The following is a 21360-nucleotide window of genomic DNA, read 5'->3' on the forward strand; positions in this document are numbered from 1 at the left end:
CTTACCTTCAATCACACAGGCCCTTTCCGCACGGGCCTCATTGCGCCCCCACGCCGGCAAGAATTCTGCCGGCGTGGGGGTCAGGCCGTTCGCACGCAAGCGTGTGAGCGGCCCCAGCAGAGGCTGCCGCAGGAGGAGTGGCTCCGCATGGAGCCGCCTCTTCCCCTTCCTTCTCCCACTTACCTCGTCACTGTCGCCGTCCTGCTGGCCTCCTAAGCCCATGCACGCTGCCCTCCGACCTCCGGGGGGGTGAGGAGGGACAGCGATGGCGGCGGGCTTAGGAGGCCAGCAGGCCGACGACAGGGACGAGGAAAGTGGAAGAGGGAAGGGGAAACAGCGTGTTCCCGGGGGTGCTGTTCGCACCGCGCCGCTGGGAAGACACTGTTTCCTCAACAACAACCCTTAAAAGGTTGTTTTTGCGGGCGGCTTGACGCTGCCCTGAGGGAGGGGAAAGGGAGCCAGGTCGGCGCTGCTGCGTTTCAGCAGCGCCGCCTGTGCGAACGGCGGCCTGGGAACGGCGTTTTTTCCGTCCCCAGGCTGCCTTTTTTTGGCCCGTGCGGAAAGGGCCACAGTAAAGATTCATGTGCTATGGTTGCCAAAGCTACATTTAAAAATATCTGCATATCCAAATAAATCTCCGATGGCCTATCAGATGTCTTGCTGGGCAACCTAGCCCTGCTTACTTTGTAAAAACACAGGAAAGGTCTTGGTGGGCGCCATGGTGCTACAAGCAAAAACAAATCTCTTTTTGTTCCTCCAGAAAAAAACTTTATTTTTCTTAATGAAATATTCAGTTTTCTTCTGAGGCTTTGTTGTAATTTCTGCCCCACCTCTCTCTGATCTTTTTTCCTCCATTCTGTAGGGTAGGGCAATAAGCTATTTTTTACCTAGTCTGTGGGTAAATGTGTCACCATTGTTTGAGGGAGAGGTGAGAAAGTCAACCTCATCAGGTCAAAAGGAGCATGGAAGGCATAAAACTCAGGAGAAGCAAAGAAAGCTGGATTACCTTGGCTGGATGACCTTGAGCTAGTCACAGTTCTTCAAAACTCTCTCAGCCCCATCTACTTCACAAGGTGTCTGCTGTGGGGAAAGGAAGGGAAGGAGTTTGTTAGCCTCTTTGAGACTCCTTAGAGGAGAAAAAAATGGGGTATAAATCCAAACTCAAAGCATTTCACGCCTTTAAAAAAAAATTTCATAGGCCGTTTCCGCACGGCCCCCCAGGTGCCCCCACGCCGGCAAGAATTCTGCCGGCGTGGGGGCGGAGGCCGTTCGCACGCAAGCGTGCGAGCGGCCTCAGGAGAGGCCAGCGGACGACAGGCGGCTCCGCATGGAGCCGCCTCTGCCCCCTTCCCTTTCCCACTCACCTTGTCCCCGTCGTCGGCCTGCTGGCCTCCGAAGCCCCGCCCACGCTGCCCTCTGACCTCCAGGGGTCGGAGGACAGTGAGGGAGGGGCTTCGGAGGCCAGCAGGCCGACGACGGGGACAAGGTGAGTGGGAAAGGGAAGGGAAACAGCGTGTTCCCGGCGGTGCCGTTCGCACCGCGCCGCCGGGAACACGCTGTTGGGGCAAAAACAACCCTTTAAAGGGTTGTTTTTTAGGGCGGCCTGACGCCGCCCTGGGGGAGGGGGAGCGAAGCCAGGTCTGTGCGAATGGCTCCCTGGGAACGGCGTTTTTGCCGTCCCCAGGGCGCCATAAAAGGGCCGTGCGGAAACGGCCATAGTATTTTTAGTACTCCCCAAAAATTTCCCCCTAAGCTACTCTGTTCTCTCTCTTCAAAAAAGGCCAATACGGAATCTAGCAAACTTCATACCCTTTTTGGAGCAGAGAAGCTTTCTGTTGGTATCATGGCTTCTTTTCTGCATCTCTGCTTTAAAAGCTGTTTTCTGCTGATCCTTATCCTGGAACTAATTAATGTGTTCACTTTGCTGTCTTTCCTGTCTATGCTGCTTCTTCTTCTTCTTTTTTTTTTTTGCATACCATTATTTGCAAACATCGCTATTCCTGTTTTTCAGGAGTATACTAGAGAGAAGGAATGTGGTGCAGAGGTACATGTGGGAAATTTTCCAAGGATTTCCTTTTAGCATGCAACTTCAAAACTTTTTCTCCTCCTCTTCGAAAATCTGTATTTGTGTAGCTGGCTTGGGAACTTTCAAGTATATGCCCACTCTTATGTGCCTCTCCTATGGGTTGGCCCGCCTAAGGAAATACCGCATAAGTGGTACTTTCCAGTCAGCTCTCTCTCATCTCCCATAGAAGACAGGGTTGATTCCTGGAACCAAGTTATGTTTTAGTTCACAAGACACTTGTCTGTATAGCTATAGTAGCTGAAGAGGTGGAACATCACTACTGTCTGTCAAGGTTGTTACCTGTGGTTTCCTATTGAAAGGATTTTTTTAAAAGGAGCTGCAGGAAAAGAGACAATGTTTTTATGTATGGCTGAAGTCTGTTTTAGAAGAATAATTTTGAGTCACGCTTCTTTCTACTGTGTTTGAAATGAAACGTATATTATCAATATTATAGGATGAGTCTGTTTTATGATAGCCGTATATTTTGGTTAAAGCATAGATGGCCAAGTTCTGCATTTGCAGTTGCCGCTCTGTCTCTCAAACTGTTATGTAATACATACACATCTGGATGTTGGGAGGGCATTACCTGCAAAACCCTTGAGAAAGGTGTTTTAAAGTGGGAGATTATCTGGTTTTATATCTTAAAGCCGCTTGCTTTTGCTTACAGCTGTTGCTACCATTCATCTATCTAGTTAGTATAATTTGAGTAAACTGTGGGTGGGTTAACAGTAGGTTTGCCAGGCTGCTGGTGGGTCGGTTGTGAGTGAGGTGCAATGTCATGGGAGAGAAAGAAACTTAAACAATACTTCTTCATATACTTAGCAGAGGTTCTTGCTGGAAATGAAAACAGTAAAATCATAGAGTTTTCAGCAATTTGTAGAGCTACCCTTAGGTCTGGTAAGAACCTCTGGTAAGTACATGAGACTACATTGTTTTTAAACAAAATTGTCCCACTGCGGCTTTGAGCAGGGGTTGGCCAAAGAGCTTAGCAGCCTTAGTCAACAGGGACCAGAAAAAAGTGATTTTTACAGCAGGATCTGGCCCATAGACTGCCAGTTGGCTGTTGTTGGAGAGCCAGCGTGGTTTAGTGGTTAAGAGCAAGTGGATTCTAATACAGAGAGCCGGGTTTGATTCCGCACTCCTCTACCTGAGTGGCAGAGGCTTATCTGGTGGACCAGATGTGTTTCCACACCTACATTCCTTCTGGGTGACCTTGGACAAGTCACAGTTCTTTGGAACTCTCTCAACTCCACCTACCTCACAAGGTTGTTATGGGGAGAGGAAGGGAAAGGAGCTTGTAAGCCACCTTGAGTCTCCTTACAGGAGAGAAAGGTGGGGTATAAATCAAAACTCCTCCTCCTCCTCCTCCTCCTCCTCCTCCTCCTCCTCCTCCTCCTTCTTCTTCTTCTTCTACTTCTTCTTCTTGAAAAAGCTGTCCACATCATGGCTATGTGCAGATCATTTTTTATGATCCGTGTAGTGTAAATCTACGTACTTACTTTCCGGAATCCATGTAGAATTGCACAGTAGTCCCTTTCTGTACTAAGAGTGGAAGGCTCCTGGGCATGTTACCATTACAAACAAGGACGCTGATTTTGGCTTGGTGCCTGGACATGTTCATTCATGAAAACTCTTTTTAAAATACAACTTTCAATTACGTTCTTTGAGCAGTGCAGATATGCCTGCACACTTTCTGCTCTGGTTCCTTAACCTCCAAAGAATTTTTTTGTGGATCAGTGGTGTTCAATGCAGAGAAATGAAGAATACAAAACTACTGACATGTTTGTTTGCATCTTGAGAAGAAAGATTAAATTATATAATATTTTTAGTGTCTAAACTCCTTTGGAGTTAGGATCTGTCATCTTGGTTCCTGTTTGAGTAGTGAACCATCTGCCCTGACAGCTTTATGCAAATAATTACAAAAGGGGGGAATCATACACATTCACACAGTTTGTTTGACCACCAAAGCACTGTGTTTTGTTCTTCTTGGGGTATATAATTGGAAATCTTGGAAATGCTAGCAGCAGTTTACTCTGAACTTTTCTCATTGATGAAGTCACCATAAAAGAATCCTAGGAATGTGTAGGTAATAGAGGTTCTGTAAGGAACTTTAATGAACAAGGGAAAACTGAAAATAAAATACAACCCCCTTCTCTGTCTCCCTCCCTCTCTCCCCCTCTCTCTCTCCCTCCCTCTCTCTCTCACACACACACACACACGTGCCCAAATGCACACAAAATACATTGCCAAATTAATGTCACAGTGTATTGTTGGAGTCTTTCACGGCCAGAATCACTGGGGTGTTGTGTGGTTTCCAGGCTGTACGGCCGTGTTCTAGTAGCACCAGTGGTGTAGGAGGTTAAGAGCTCATGTATCTAATCTGGAGGAACCGGGTTTGATTCCCAGCTCTGCCGCCTGAGCTGTGGGGGCTTATCTGAATTCGCCTGCATCTGTGGCTGGCATCTTAAAGCTGCTTGATCCTCTGAAGATGCCAGCCACAGATGCAGGCAAAACTTCAGGAGAAAATGCTACTAGAACACAGCCATACAGCCCAGAAATCACACAACACCCCTAATGTCACAATCATGGATTCTCAATGTGGCAGTTTTACACTGTGATTCAAAGATGCACCATATCAGGAGTTAAGTGTTTTACAACTGGATATATCAACTATAGCAAAATTAGTCCTATATAGTGATGGGTAAACTCCTCTGAACTTGCCTCAGTTTCTTCTCACTCTTTTGAGTTCTTTTCAAAAGCTTTCTTTTCAAGTCTGAGAGCTTGTGAGGTGAGAATGAAAGAAACGGCACATTAGGCACATGTCTCCACTCCTGCCATCCCACTCTGTAACACCCAAAAAACTTTATTTAGAGATGGAGTTTTTAGTGCCAAACAGGGATGAGGAAAGGCATGCCCTTTCTGGAGCTGTCCTGAATTGCAGCACACTCAAGAACATCATTAGCTGGGCATAGAGGTTATGCGATTTCATTCCCGATGTGTCAGAACAGAATTGAAAGGTGGAATTACAATTTTTATACTTTCATTTCTTCTGTGTTAAAAGAGACAACTACTACCTGAGCACACAGCTGACCCCTTCTGGGTGATGCCTCCCCCCACCCCGACCCCCACCCAAATATTTTGTTTTATGGGACTTATACCAGCTCTCTCCTGGTTATTAGATAATTTTTATAATTTTATTGTATATAATTGTATATTTTATTGTGCTTTTATGACACACACACACACACACACACACGGATACCAGACAAGGTGGTAAAATTGTGATTATTCCTAAAAAGTTAATCTAATACTCTAAACACATTTCACATTGGAAATTGGAAAAGTTCCTTAATTTACTCCTTCAGCAGTTTCAAATTTGTACAGTGTGAGAAATCTTACTGGTCTAACTAAAACTGCTGAATATGTTTAAGCTCCTGTCTATCAGCAACTATGGTACTGCATAAGTGGATTCTATTCATCATCTTCAAGGGTATGCTCATAAAGAGCCATTTTTCTATTCAGTGGAACTGGGAAGTTTTGAGGCTTTAATATATTGGGACCCACAGGCTAAACAATAAGAAATCTTCCAGAGTGACTGTTCTACAGCTGAAACTTGTGTGCTGAGTAGGCATGTTCTTCAAAACTGATGTTCCTGTGTGGAAATGACCAAAATCCTGCTGTTTCCCAGGGCTGCCAAAAACTCTTTTGCTGTAGTCATGTGGCTCATGTACTACAGGTTCAGCGAATTCACCTGAACTTGCCTCAGTTTCTATTCCTGCTTTTGAACTTCCCTTGCTGGTGTTTGTAGGGAGGGAAGGGGTTGAGTCTTTTTGAATGGTCACATGGATTAGGAACACATTCCCACTTCTGACCATTTGTAATCACTTTGGGAAGCCCAAATGAAGTTTTAGTCTCCCCCGAGAAGGGGAGAGAGAGTCACCAGTGATGGATGAGGCCTCTCCAGGGAAAGGAGAGTCTGGGCCTCGCTTTAATTAGATATTTAACTGTTATAACACCACTAACTGATTTTATAGTTGGAGGAAGCCTCGCAGTTGGACAAAGAAAAGGTTTGCGCAGTTCAAGTAAGTACTTTGTTGAAAGAGATGGCTGTTAAATCTTCACTGGCACAAGTAGTCCACAAACTTCTTCAATTAAATCCACACAAACCTCTTCAATTAAATCCACACATGTAGTTCACAAACCTCTACAATTAAATCCACACAAACCACATGTTGTACTTGACTGTAAGCCATCCTTTTCAATGTATCCGGCCAGCCTAATTTTTTTAAGTGGGTTTCATGCTGAAGGAACCTTTTTTGTTTTTGTAAGTCACATCTGACTTACAGCAACTTCTGCTGGGGTTTCAACGAAGAGAGCCGTTCAGAGATGGCTTGCCATTGCCTGACTCTACATCGCAACCTTTGTATTCCTTTGAGGTCTCCCATCCAAATACTTGTCAGGGTCAACTCTGCTTAGCTTCTGAGGTCTGATGAGACCAGACTAGTCTGAAGTATTAGGGAAGCACTAAATTATGACATGTTTTAATGGGGTTTTTATAGTAACTATTGTTTTATTGTGTTGTTCACCGCCCAGAGCCCTTCGAGGGAGGGGCGGTATATAAAACCAATTATAAATAAATAAATAAATAAATGAAAATTAATTGGCATCATCTCCGATTCCTAAATTCACACTTCTTCCAGGCAGTACATGGCATTCTTAATTCACTTGGTTTATTTGTTCTACTTGAAAATATGTCTATATATTTGTTGTAGATTTTGGATACTTAACTAACCTTAAAGAGATGGTTAACACCGGAATATTTTCTCACTCTGAGGGGTTTGTATAAGAGAGAGGCTTAAAAGAGTATAGAAATTTCCTCCCTCTTCATGAAAGGAGGGGAGAATTGCTGGGGAAAAAAATTGGACACATACTCCTGTGGCCTCTTTTTCTTCCTCACAACAATGGCGGATTCCGCATGGGCCAAAAACAGCGGTGTGAAAATGGCGTGAAAACAGTGTAAGCCCCTTTACACTGTTTAACAACATTTTACACCATCTTCACACCGTTTTCACACCACTGTTTTTGGCCCATGCAGAATCTGCCATTACTAGGTCCTGAGTCTTACCTTTATAGGTTCAAAACTATTGGTTGTCAGACCAATGGAGGGACATCTCACCTCTAGAAATTACCCCAAACTCTTTGGTTTTATCATAGAGTTTCCAACTATTTCTAGAGAAGCATTATGTCACTTCTGGCCTTTTCAATGGAAGTTATATCACACCATTATTGACAGCTGTTCTCCACAAAGCAAAGATAATGTATAAATATTGGATTAAATAAGTGTCTTAGTAAAGAGAAACAACTGGAATGAAAATATTTCTGAGACTTGTAGTGTGACTTCTTTTATGGTTCTCTTTCCAGGTATGCCATGTTATGTTAGAAAACTCTGTAGAATGTCACATATTGCTAAGAAATTGTGAACTTGCCAATAAAATCTGTTGGAAAGGTGGCTCAGGGACAAGCTGTGTGTCTGCCAAAGTCATTTTTAACTCCATATAGAAAAAGGTGTGCAGAGTTTAATGGATCTGAAAAGTAATTACCTGTACTTTAGCATCTCTTCTTCCCCCATTTAGCAGCACAGCTTTAAGCACCAACCATCAAAATGTCGTCAATGGTTCATTTAGTATCTTAAGTACTTGCGACGATGATAATATCAAATGAAGTGGACCCTAGTTCACGAAAGCTTATACTAAAATAAAAAACCTGTTAGCCTTTAAGGTACCAGAAGACTCTTGTTTGTTGTCAATGAACAAAAAAAATTCTCTAAAATACAAACATTATTTAGAGGGGAAAGGCTCATATGAAGTTCCAAAGCAGTATCGTATCCCCCAGTGATCACCAGTGTAAATCAGTGTGCAAGCGTTAAATTTAATTACTGTAAAATAACTGCAGTTTGGGGAACTTAAATGTAATCATTTTTTCCTCTTTAAATATTTATAAGTTTATTTTTTTAAAAAAAACCCCGACTTCCACCCTCACAAATGCAGAATCCTAGGACAGACGGCATGACTTAGTTAAATACTTTTAATACTACATCCACACTGACATTACAAATGTCTCCCCTGTGTATTTCCCACATACAGTACCTGCCACTAACTCAGATGTCTGTCTGCTGTGTTTTTCTGCCCTTCCTGTCTTGTTCTTATGAAAGACTGTCACAAGATTCCTTTAAATTGGAGTATGTTTCATGTGTCCACTTAATGCTGTATGCATTCTACAACTAATCTTTCGGTTTTGTAAACAATATAGCTGTTGTATCCAGTTTCACGTAAAGACCTAAGTAAAACTGTAACTTCATCCATCATTTCCTCCTGCCACACACACACACACACACACACACCCCGTACTCCACGCCCCCCACCTGTCATCTAGTCCAAACCAGGCTGTGACGAGTAGAACACATGGAGAGGGGGCAGGAGGAAATGGCAGATAAAGTCACAATTTTACTTACCGGTAGGTCTTCATGTGAAACAGGGTATAGGAGATTTTATGAAGCAGAATGTACAGTGGTGTTGCTGCTGACTTATGGTAGTTTTAATCTCAGGACATTCCAGGTAAGAGATGTGCAAATGTGTCTTCCTCTGCAGAGCATCTCCCTCATCTTTCCTAGTGGTCTTCCATCCAGGTATTAACCAAGGTTGACCTTTCTAAGCTCTCAGCATCTGACAAGTTCAAGACTGCTATGTCCAGGCTGCTATGAATTTCGAGACCGAGTGCCCAAATTGCAACCCCAAACCCACATAAATAAAATAAATGATTTTTCTTTTGCAACTTTGTTGACAAAGCTGATTTGGGAGGTCCATGAGAGCAGTTAATTAAAACTCACATTGCTTTCTGCAGAACTTGAGTCAAAGAACTTCAGCTGGATCAAGGCCTTAGTTTCCAATTCTGAATCTGCTTACTTTGTAGGTTTGAGTACTTTGGCAACATTTGGTGTATGAACAAGATTTTGTTACGTAACTCAAACAACTGCTGTTGAGTTTTCTATGTTTTTGAACGTGCTGTTTTCTGCATTTCAGATCCAGAATGCCAACGATGTTTTAATTGCACCACTGGAGAAGTTTCGTAAGGAACAGATAGGGGCAGCGAAAGTAAGTTCATTAATTTTATTACTTCATAGTATAGTTCAGGGGTCCCCAACCTTTTAAAGCTTGAGAGTATTTTTGGAATTCTGATACAAAATGGCTGCCACAAAACAGCTGCTGCAGAAGATGGAGTCAGCCACAAAATGGCTGCCATAGCAAAGATCGTTGTGCTATGGTGGCAGCTGCTGCTAAAGCAATGTTGTAAAAATCTGCACAGCCATTCAGTTCTCTAGTGGCCAGTCAGAGCCCTTGCTGAACAAAAGGTGCACCTGGCTCTGCTCACTTTCTAAAAACACTTGGCAGGTACCAGGAAAGGAGATGGCAAATGCCATGATGCTCGCAGACTGTGGACCCTTGGCATAGTTCCTTCACCCTCAGCTGAGTTGTTCCACATAAGGAAGCAATGGCCACTTGTCTGTACATGAGAGAGGATTGACCAGGAGTTTAAAGTCTTGCTGCCCCCAATATGGCTTCTGTGCCCAATGCAAGAATCCTGGCAATTTCAGTATAGGACAGTGATAGTGAACCTTTTCGAGACCGAGTGCCCAAATTGCAACCCCAAACCCACTTATTTATCACAAAGTGCCCACACGGCAATTTAACGTGAATACTGAGGATTAGAAAAAACGGTTGGCTCTGAGGCGTGTGTTACTCGGGAGTAAGCTTGGTGGTAGTCGGTGGTTTTGCTTTGAAGCAACCGTGCAATTCTTCCAACGGGTGAATCACGACCCTAGGAGGGTTTACTCAGAAGCAAGCCCCATTGCCAGCACCCGAGCTTACTCCCAGGTAAAGGATCGCGCTTTAGTTCTTTGCATGAAAATCAGTGGGGTTTAACAGCGCTTAACAGGGTTACCTACACTGCTTCCACAAAACTAGGTCTTAGGTTTAATGCTAATAATTGAGCCCAATGGCCCAGACCAGCCTAGATGTGCGTGTGGGGGTGGGGGCAACTCTGTTTGCATGTGCCCACAGAGAAGGCTCTGAGTGCCACCTCTGGCACCCGTGCCATAGGTTCGCCACCACTGGTATAGGAAAAGCAAGAATGGATCTGATAACCAGCTGTAAGTAGCTGCTCACCTGTTGGTAAACAAGTGTTGCTTCCAAGTAATCGGACTTGGAAATGGCTGCAAATGGTCAGGCTTTGATTATGTCTCCTTTTAAGGATGTCAGTTGGCCACAAACGATTAATGTAATCATGTGCGGTCTTTCAGGGCAGTAAAAATTGTTGTGGTAAATCACTTTGGATACTTACTTGCAGGGGGGGATAAAATAGTGTCGGGGATCTTCAAATGTGATAGCAAAAGAGAAATTTTACTTAATGTAGCTCCATTTGTGCATGAGCTACTTGTAAGATCAAGCACTACTTTTTTCATTCTGATCATTGATTATGTGTATGAAAACCAAAAGACAAAAGCAATTTTAGTTAGTCAGTTCAATTTGGAAGCAAGTTCAATTTAGAAGCAAGACATAATTTGATTAAAGGTGATAATTATTTCTGGGGCAGTGTTGAGGAAATATAATTTGTGCTCATTCTTGTGTTAACAGAAACACAAAATGGAAGATAGTCAAGTTGACTTAGAGCGTTTTCCCACTTACCTTCTGCTGCGCGCTACTGTAGCCAAGTAGCGCGGGGTCCCCCGGCACTCCCCACTACAGGGGCGGCGACAACGCAGCTGCCCCGACGCTGCAGCTGTCGCGCCCCTCAGCATGCGTCATTCCTGGCATTCTTCAAAACGGCGCCTTTTGATGACCCCGCGCAGAGTGCAGGGTCGTGGGGAAGCCCAGGCATGCACCAGAAATGACGCACGCTGAGAGTAGCGCGTGGCATAGGGGGCTCATGGTAAGTGGGGAAACGCTCATAGTATAAGGGCTCATTATGATGATTTTCTTGTATTTCCAGTGGCACTAGAGCTCTTGTTGAGTGAAAATCTTCCATGGGATTTAAGCCACTGAAAAGTAAACATCAAGTAGTGAACATCGTAGACAAGAGGATGCTGTGGAAGTTTAGGAAACTTAAATGTGTGTGTGAATCTAGGTAGAAAGTAAGGTTTGAGTGTGAGAAGCAGGATAGAGAACATAGATGGGCTATGATAGGAAAGACCCTTGTTGGGAAACAGGTAAAAAAGGAAAAGGATACAGAATTAAGAGTTCAAACCAAAAAGGCAAAAGGGAAGCTGGTTGAGAGAAGGGTAAGTGGAAAGCCTTAATCACAACTACACAAATTTCTGAGGACTGCACATTTTTGTGAGCTGTATCTTTTTTGTGTATGCATGGGTTTGTTTTAGCTTGTCTGGAGGACAGATCTCTCTCAGTGGCTATGAACCAGCCAGGATTTTTGTGAACCTTCATGTGCAGAGGCATGTATCTGAGTAACACATTCTGGGTGCAGACAAGGGATGGTCATTACTGTTGACCCCAGCTTGTGAGCTTATCTGGTTGGGCCCTGTTGGAAAAAAAATCCTGGACTGAATGATCCCTGATCTGTTCCAGCAAAACCTGCTGTATAAAAATACTTGCTGCATTGGCAATGAAGATGAGTCTAACAAAACAGTATCAGTTTTAGTAAAAAATAGAGACTATTTTGGAAGAAAAATGTTCATGAAGGTAGAAGGAAAAGAATAAGACAGCTAGCTGGGAAGAGCCCAAAGCACATTCCTGTTGTGAACTGTCTGCCTTCCTGAAGGGGAGAAGACACCGTTTTATGCCCTTCTGTTCAGATGCTTGGATGCAGCACTGCATTCTTTCCTCACTCCACCTAAATGCTACTAAGAGGAGGCAGTGCTGGACTCAGCTTTCTGCTGGCCTAAGGAGTAAAGTATTTGTTTGGGGATAAAAGGCCTTCTTGTTTCATACACACAGTGCTGTCTGGGATCATCATCTTCTGATTCAGTAATGTGGTGGTAACATCTTGCGAGATGTCCTTGGATCTTTTCAGGGGCTGTTAATGATGTTTATAACTCTCAGTTTGCTCTGTATCACTTTTTGCCCTTGAATGGAAATGGGGCTTGTCCTTTTTTGTATGTCAAAAGCAATAACACAAATAAAACTGGCTGTCTTTTAGAGCAAGGGCTCCCAACCTTTTTGAGCCTGCAGGCACATTTGGAGTTCTGACCCAACATGGTGAATGCAGCAACAAAATAGCTGCCACAAAATGGCTGCCTCAGGAGGCGGAGCAAGACACATGACTGCCACAGCTTAACTTCGGTAACCCAGTGCTGTAGTGGCAGCTGCTGCTAATGCAGCCTTTTTAAAAAATCTGCATAATCAATCAGAAGCCTTACTGGGCAAAAGCCTTACCTGACCCCACCCGCTTCCTAGCAACACTTAGCAGACACCAATAAAAGGTGTCAGCAGGTCCCCTGGAATCCATGGGAACCATGTTGGGGCCTTTTGTTATAGGGAACCCTGTGGTTTAAAAATAATTCATATGGGATGGTGATGATGAGGCCTCACAGAAGCTCCTTTCGCACATGCAGAATAATGCACTTTCAATCCACTTTCAGTTCACTTTGCAGCTGGATTTTACTGCACGGAATAGCAAAATCACTTGCAAACAATTGTGAAAGTGGTTCTGGTGGGTTTTCCAGGCTGTGTGGCCGTGGTCTGGTGGATTTTGTGCCTAATGTTTCGCCTTCATCTGTGGCTGGCAATTTCAGAGGTATCGCAGATGCAGGCGAAATGTTAGGAACAAAATCCACCAGACCATGGCCACACAGCCTGGAAAATCCACCAGACCCAGTTGAATCCGGCCGTGAAAGCCTTCGACAATAAATTGTCAAAGTGGATTGAAAGTGCATTATTCTGCATGTGTGGAAGGGGCCAGAGCTGACTGGGATCCTACATGAACTAGGGTGTCCCCTGGAGTCCTCTACAACATGCAGCAGGAAATTGCAACAACACCTCTATGGAATAGGTTTCCTGAAGGTACATATTTTTGAAACTGCTGGACAAAAAAGATGATAACACGGCTCTTTCAAGTAGCATGAGGCATTCCCTTAGTATCAGGATACTGAGCAGCTCAATGTTTGTAATCCCCTCTTTTAAACATATGGGATGGACTCCAGGTTAACAAATTTAACCTTTTCATATCCGTATTTCTTGCTCTTATTGTGGTGCCTGTTGTTTAACCTTCACATCAAAATCTGCATAGGGAACTGGGTATTACAACTCATGGTAAAAAGTCTTGTAGCCTGGCCCTTTGTGCTTCGAACAACTTGTGCTCAGAGATTTTGAGGTGCTTCCAGGCTAAGATGCTGACAAGTAGTTCTTATTGAAGGAACCTGAACCTCTTTCAGAAGTTCCAATTGGTGATAGCTAAATATGTGAAGCTATTGTGTCCCAAGCTATACCACTAGACACAGTACAATCCTCCTAACTGGTCATGGGCCTTCAAAGATGCAGTGAGATGTGTTCTCTGTTCCCCATTATCTTAGTCCTTTAAAACAGAGCTGCCATTTTAGGTTGAAGGTGGGATCTTGTGTATGCAGAGTCATTTCTCTGCTCAAGTGTAGAAAGAGACAGAGCTCATGAGTGATTCTTCTTTTTGAACTGCCTGGGGAAGTGTCGTGGTTAAGAGCAGGTGGATTCTAATCTGGAGAAACAGGTTTGATTCTTCACTCCTCCACCTGAGTGGCAGAGGCTTATCTGGTGAACCAGATGTGTTTCCACACTCCTACATTCCTGCTGGGTGACCTTGGGCTAGTCAGTTCTTCAGTACTCTCTCAGCGCCACCTACCTCACAAGGTGACTGTTGTAGGGAGAGGAAGGGAAAGGAACTTGTAAGCCACTTTGAATCTCCTTCCAGAGAGAAAGGTGGGATATAAATCCACACTCTTCTTCTTCTAACTGGGCAGTGTATTATTTCTGCATTTGCCTTGTGTCCATGTAGATGTGGTTGCGTTTGTTGGTGTTGCATACTTTTTTAGAATATCCATCAGGTGTTCAGGTGTGCAGGAAGCAGCATTCAGGGAAGCTAAGGTGTTCGGGGAAGCAGCATTCTGACTTGCAGAACTGTTATGATGTGGTTTCAGATATGGGAAAGGAAACCTCCTGAGTCATAAATTTTTCAGTGATGCAAACAGCTGTCAGTCCCAAGATATTCATAGCCTGAGGCTCTCTAGCATGTCTTCCTTGGAATCTACCCTGTTAATACTTAATAATTATTCTGTCCTTGATTTGCCATCCGGGATGGGCAGAGGTGGGATCCAGCAGGTTCTCACAGGTTCCCGAGAGTAGGTTACTAATTATTTGTGTATGCCGAAAGGGGGTTACTAATTGGTGATTTTGCCACGTGATTTTTGCCTTAGTTACACCCCTCCTCCGCTCCTCAGCAGTAGCACGCAGAACTTGAAGCAGTCTAGCAGGAGGTGCACCGGCGTGCGTGGCAGCCTGCGCCTGCGTGCATTCATTTCCCGCCCAAGGACCGGCGCAGCGGCTGTGTCATTGCCACAGCCCCGCCCAGGAATGCCCCGCTCCCGTGCCCCGCCCAGCCCCATTGGCGCTACGCCACTGTTTGAATCCCACCACCATGGGAACCTGTTACTAAAATTTTTGGATCCCACCACTGGGGGCGGGGGAGATGTTTTGAAATATTAAGTTTAATAACATAACACCCATAAGAGATTCAGGGCTTATTTTGTTAGGCTGGCTAGGTGAAATTACTTCTGACAATAAAAATGTGCCTATGTTGTTTGTAGAATTCCTGACTCAGGCCTCTTCTGCACAGCAAAAGTACAGCAGGTTACAGTCAGCATAAAGCAACCCACTGTCCAGTTGACACGTTGGCATGCAACCGTGCAGGCAGCGAACGGAGTCCATACAAGCAATGTGGATTGCAGTCATGCCTTCGCACAGAGTCACTTTTTTCCCACTCATCTTCTTCCGCTCTGTAGCTACACGGGCAGGCAGGCATGGACCCCCACAGCCATGCTAACCCCCCTGTGTCCCTGTGTGGCTATGCAGCTGCCAGGTAGGATCTTGGAAAATGGAGGGAAGCACTGCTGCTGAAAGCACTTCCCGGCTGCAATTTGCTCGTTTGTGGCTACAAGCCGCGTTAAAACAAAGGAATTGCAAATTGTGCGATTCTTGAAAAACCCAGGTTGGAAGGGGAAACATACGGTGGACTCACATTAGGAGCGGGATCCATGCAAAGTTCCCTCCCAAACGGGTTTTATACCATCGTTAACCCGCATTTATTGACCTGTGTGTTATATCTTACAGTTTAAATATGTGAGACAGGGAATGATGTGCACATAGACTACATTCAGTAGGTAACGTGTGTGACTATTTTGTCTTTGTTTATTTACTTCGTTCATATATTCCTGGCCCCTCTATGACACGATTGGCTTCCACTTGGGCCAGGGCCTTTACAGCCCTGGCCCCTGCCTGGTGGAATGCTCTTCCGGCAGCTGTCCGGGCCCTGCGGGACCTCAATGAGTTCCGCAGGGCCTGCAAGACCAAGCTATTCCACCGGGCTTTTGGGGAGGCCAGCCGCTGATGCCCCCCCTTTTTTTCGACAACTGGGGCCCTGCTGCCCCCCCCCCCTTAGAGGAGTTTTAGTTGTTGGGCACTATCCCCTGCTTGAAATGTTGTGTTAGGATGGAACGCTGTTTTAATGTACACCAGTACTGTATGTACGGTGTTTGTTTATTATTTACTTGATGTTGTTGTTTGTCTGTTGTGAACCGCCCTGAGCCCTTCGGGGGAGGGCGGTATATAAGTAGAATAATGAATGAATGAATGAATGAATGAATGAATGAATGAATGAATGAATGAATGAATGAATGAATGAATAAATAAATATGCTGTTGAGTCACAACCAACTTGTGGCAACTACAACCATTAGGTTTTCAAGGCAAGAATTGATCCGAGGTGATCTGCTATTGGTTTTCTCTAGGTAGCTGTTGATTTTCTCTTGCTGGTCTCGCATCCATGTACTAATGAGAGTTGACCCTTCTTAGCTTCCCATCCCTGACAAGACCAGGCTAGAAATTCAGTCGGACAGCCTAAGGCATCTGAAAAACAGTGCAACATTACATATTTAGAAAACAATGCAAACAAAGAAGATGTTCTAAAGCACGACATACCACAGTGCAGAATATGTATTACAAAGATATCTTCTTTTTCACATAAAGATGATAGTTCAGTCAGTTGAGGTGGAGAACGGTGAGAAGGTTGTATGCTTCTGCATTGCAAAATTGTCCCAAACAAATATGGGAATTATCATTCATTTTTGCGTACTTCATTTGCCAAAATCATTATTTTTGGCATTATTGAACATGGTGTTTTGATACAAGAGCATGTATACCAAAATGTATTTTGCTTTCAAATGGATGAAGGCATCAGAACCCAGGCGGAGCAATCCACAGCAAAGAAGGTTATGCATGCTTTGTTCTGTGGCAGAGAAATATGCAATCTACTTCCACCTTTATATGAAACAGAGTATAGAAGACAGGACAGTAAAACCAAGGGGATGCATACAGTAGTAATCTCAATGCTCATTCCTTTATAAAGGCATCCTGATCTGTTCCACGTGAGTAGCATGAGTAGATGTGCATTAATGCAACTGACTAGTATGTGACCGAGAGCAAAGGGAGAATGGGCACAGAACGCTTTGCCTTTGTACGTGCTTACAGGTATCCACTTGTGCCGGATGGAACATTGCTTTGCAGTTGTTAGTGTGAAAGGAAAGACATCCATACTCAAAGTCATCATTTTGAGGGATGCTGGGAAGTCAAGACTTTGGCTTCATAAGAGCCAGATAAATGAGGAAAGATCAGCCTGGCTCTGGCTGGATTTAAATGTCATTCTGATGTGTTTCAGTTCTTTATTAAAATAGTAACCTTAACTACAGAGCCTTTGTTTGCATTTTATTTATGTGGAAATCATAGTAGCCTTGATCCTCCAGACAACAGTCATACTTATTGGCCAACAACGTCTGCCACTTAGGTGCACTAATAAAATGCATTAAAATGTGGCAGTGTTTGCATGTTCCCCAAAACACTGCTGTGTCTTTCCTGCTCTCTTTTTTCTATTTTATGCTTAGTTTTTGTTTTTGTTTTTAATTTAGCAGCAGTCCACCTCTGGAGGTTACTCAGACGGGGCTTTACATTGGGTCGCTTGGCAATTTATTCCCTCTGAGTCACATAGGGTGGGGAGCGGGGGAGAGTGACCTCTATCATGTATTGCATAAACCATTGGAAAAGCGGAGTGAGCTAAGTGGGAAAGGATTTTCGGCACGAAGTCATTTGCCTTATTTGGTCAATGTGGTTCGCTGGTCCCCAGCTGGTAACGTTGTTGAGATCACGGATTACCATGTTGCCTGCTTTCAGGCCAAGCTCTTGTGGCTCATTCTTATCCCTTTCTGGAGAGTGTTTAGCAATATTTGTTCAAGTGCTCCTTGGACTTTTATTACGGTCTGTATCAGATCAAAGAAGATGAAGAGGCAAGTTACGACATTATTTAAAGCGATGCAAAAACCTCCTTTTCTCCGCTTCCAAACGGTTGTCATCGCTTGTGCTGCCAGGAAGAAGGATTGGTTTGTTTGTTTGCTCTGTTTGCTTAGCTCTGTAACTATAATAATAATAATAATACTTAGTATTTATATTACACTTTAATGCTGGATAAAGTTTATCTTGTAAATCTTGCAGCAGTCCTGTGAATCACATCAGTATCATTGTCCTTATTTATTTAGTTACTTGTTATATAGGTTTTTGAATCAGTTGGGCTCAAGGGGGACTAGAAATGTCAGTGCCATCGTGTCCCCCCCCCCCCATATCAGCTACTTTGAATATGGTGCACATGGTCACTGTATACTAAAACATAGCATTCACAGCACTTGGCTCACCTCCCCAGCATGTTCCTTGGCTTGTCTGCAGGGATCACCTTATGGAACTGTTCCAGAGAATGTAAAGACAATTACAAGGGTGAGGCACCTATCGCATATGCAGAAAAATGCTCTTTCACTTTTTCAGCTGTGTGGAATAGCAAAATCCACTTTAAAACAATTGTGAAAGTGGATTGAAAGTGCATTATTCTGCATGTACGGAAGGGGCCTTAGAGTGAGAAAAAAGTTATTTAATAGCTTGAAAATATTCAGGCTTGATTCTAGATCATCTTTGATCTGAAGTGTCTCTAATGTGGTGGTTGTGGGCATCATGGGTCTGCTAACACCTGTCCTACTGCCCACCAAGTGTTTTTAGAAAAGAGGGGGGGGGGGCTGTTGTCCAACAAGGCTTCTGATTGACCACTCGAGATGTGATTGACTGCAGATTTTTAAAAACAAGTTTCCATGAAACTTGCAGGGGGGAATCCATCTCCCCACCCCCAATCAGTGACAAACCAAGTCCCAAAGTGGTTCCCAGCCTGTACTTTCGAGCCTCCTGTGGCTTCCGCTCCCCTATAGCCTCTGCTGACAATCCCAGGCCCGCAAGTCTCCTAGCCTCTGCTGCAGCTTTTCTCCCCTCCCCCCAGCTTCTCTCCCCCAACCCACAATTGCCTCCTTCATTAACCCCAGGCTCAGTGAGTCTCTCAGCTTCTGCTGTTGAGTCCACTTCAGCTTCCTTCCCAGCTTCTCCCACCACCTCCCATCCTGGCAATTGCCATTTCCCATGATCCAAGGCCGAGTAAGGGTGCCGGCATCTTACTCACCTGCATGCACTGACAATAGTTTTTTGGGGGGGAATTATGTGTCAAAATTCTAAAGGTGCCCCCAGGCTCGAAAAGGTTGGGGACACTGCTTTGGAGGTTCTTACTGATTCAACCTCCTGGGTCATAGAACACGGTGCAAGAAACCCTAAGGCTTCATGGCTAATTTGGATTTGAATCTAGTGTTAAAACATCAGGAGGAGACCATAGTTTGAAAACTGCCTTTTTCAGTTCAAATTATGCCCTTTTTAGTTTTGTTTCTCTTTTGTGAGATATAAGCCTAAGAATCTTTGATTCTGCATCAGTTTCTTGTTTCTCACAGCAGATGTTTCTCAACAGAATAGGTTTTTTTATAAAAAAAATTGCACCATGTGCACACAATGGCATAAATGAATTCTGCATATCTTCTATGAATTTAGACAACTTGGGAATTCATCAATGACTAGACCTGTGCATCTTCTATGAATCCTGGATCACCTGAGAATCCAGCAATGGCTAGGCTTGAACATTTTGTAGGAATCTTGGACAACCTGGGAATCCAACAATGGCTAGATCTTCTCATCTTCTACTAATCCTGGACCAATACTATCTCTATTGTGTCAGATATTACCATTTGCAGTTCTGTTGAAGGATTCCAAATCTCTGGACTGGGGTGGTGGCTAATGCTGAAGCACTGCTCTCGACATTCAGCATAGAGCAGTTTGTGTACTTGCTTGTCTGGGCCCCAACATGAATGTAGTGTAGTAGCATTAGCCAAGCTAGAATCTGCCAGTTATTGCTTTGCCTGTATGAGAAGGGCTGGATGACCCTGATTAACCTTTGACACAATTCACCTCCCCCTCCCCCAAATTTGTAAACAGGAAGACAATTGTAAACAATTTGATGCATGAGCCGTGAGACTCTGTTCTCATAAAACAGCACACATTCCAGCTAGGAAGGGCTGTGCGCTCTGGTGTTACTTGATCTTTTCCTGGGAAAATTTTGCTTTAACAAATGTTGTTTTTCAGTGAATGCTCGGGTCCTTATTTGCTGTCAGCCAATTAGAGTGTGAGCTGAGAGAATAAATGTGTAAATAAATAGAAATTTGTAATATTTTCCATTGTTACCATTTTTAAAAAACTACATGTCAGTTTAAAAAGGCGAAATGATCAAGAAAATGGAGCTCCCTATGAGGACAAGCTAATATATTTTCAGCTTTTTTGTTTACCAGATGATGGGCAAGGAACTCTGTGGTGGAGATTCACGAAATGATTAACTATGTTCAGAGAGTAGATGAAGGAAGATTTTTGTCATTAATTCACCAAAGAAAGGATAGGCGACCTGTTTGGACTGAACGCCAAAGAACACTTGGGAGTGCCTCAGGGGTCTTCTTGGACCCAGCAGGTAGCAACAGAGCTCCTTCAGGTCAGGATGAGGATTAGCCATGGATTCATTTATATCCTTCTTTTCTCTCCAGTGGAAATCCAAAGTAGTTTACAACATCATTCTGCTCGCATTTTATCCACACAATAAGCCACTGTGGTGTAGTGTCAGACCAGTAATTATTATGGTAAGCTAAGTCTTCCTACCCTTCTCGCTAATTATCTTATAAGAAGGTTCATAATGTAATGGCTGTTGTGGGTTTTCAGGGTTGTGTGGGAGTGGCCTGATAGTTTTTCTCGTAACATTTCACCCACATCTATGGCAGGCAACTTCAGAGGCATGTCATAGTATCATTCCCACCACACAATCACTCTACGCTGTACCTTGAAGAGAAACATATCTTATTGTGACATTCCTCTGAAGATGCCACAGTCATAGATGGGGCAAAATGGTGCACAGCCTAGAAAACCCACAACAGCCAATTGATGCCAGTCTTGAAAGCCTTCAACAATACATTCACAATGTGGTTTTTAAAATATAATTCCATATAAATTATGTCTTTCTATTGATTGCAATACAATTATGAATCCAAACAGAGAGAGTTGCTTTCAGTCAATTGAACCTATGCATGGGAAACAGTATTAAGGATGTTGAAAGGGACATTCATTCAATTAAAACACAATATACAATTTATACAGTACCTCAGACAGACATAAACAAAATAAAATCCAGAAAGCATATCATCAAACAAATCAAAGCCTTTCAACGTTCAAAAGAAGCATTCAAGATTACTCCATCTTAGAAGGTCTTCAGAATGATGGTAATCATATGTTTACATACTTATTCATGGAATCATAGAGTTGGAAGAGACCACAAGAGCCATCAAGTTCAACCTCCTGCTATGCAGGAATACACAACCAAAGCACCTTTGACAGATGACCATCCAGCCTCTATTTAAAAACCTCCAAAGAAGGAGACTCGACCACACTCAGAGGCAGTGCATTCCACTGTTGAACAGCCCTCACCATCAGGAAGTTCTTCCTAATGTTTAGGTGGAATCTGTTTTCCTCTTTTCTTCAGGCAACCCATTCCACAAGAGAGGAGCTACTGAAAGTGTTTATGTCCTCACTCTTGTTGAGCACA

At 43.8% G+C, this 21360-nt stretch overlaps 1 protein-coding gene across 1 annotated transcript in view; it reads left to right on the forward strand.

Moving 5' to 3' along the window:
• ARHGAP42 (Rho GTPase activating protein 42) overlaps positions 1-21360 on the forward strand; it is a 205236-nt gene that overhangs the window by 88027 nt on the left and 95849 nt on the right. Inside the window, exon 4 of the mRNA XM_048494223.1 lies at positions 9145-9216. Within this exon, the coding sequence (XP_048350180.1) occupies positions 9145-9216 (72 nt within the window). The remainder of the gene's footprint in view (positions 1-9144; positions 9217-21360) is intronic.

Source organism: Sphaerodactylus townsendi, linkage group LG04 (assembly GCF_021028975.2).
Source record: "Sphaerodactylus townsendi isolate TG3544 linkage group LG04, MPM_Stown_v2.3, whole genome shotgun sequence".
NCBI lineage: Eukaryota > Metazoa > Chordata > Lepidosauria > Squamata > Sphaerodactylidae > Sphaerodactylus > Sphaerodactylus townsendi.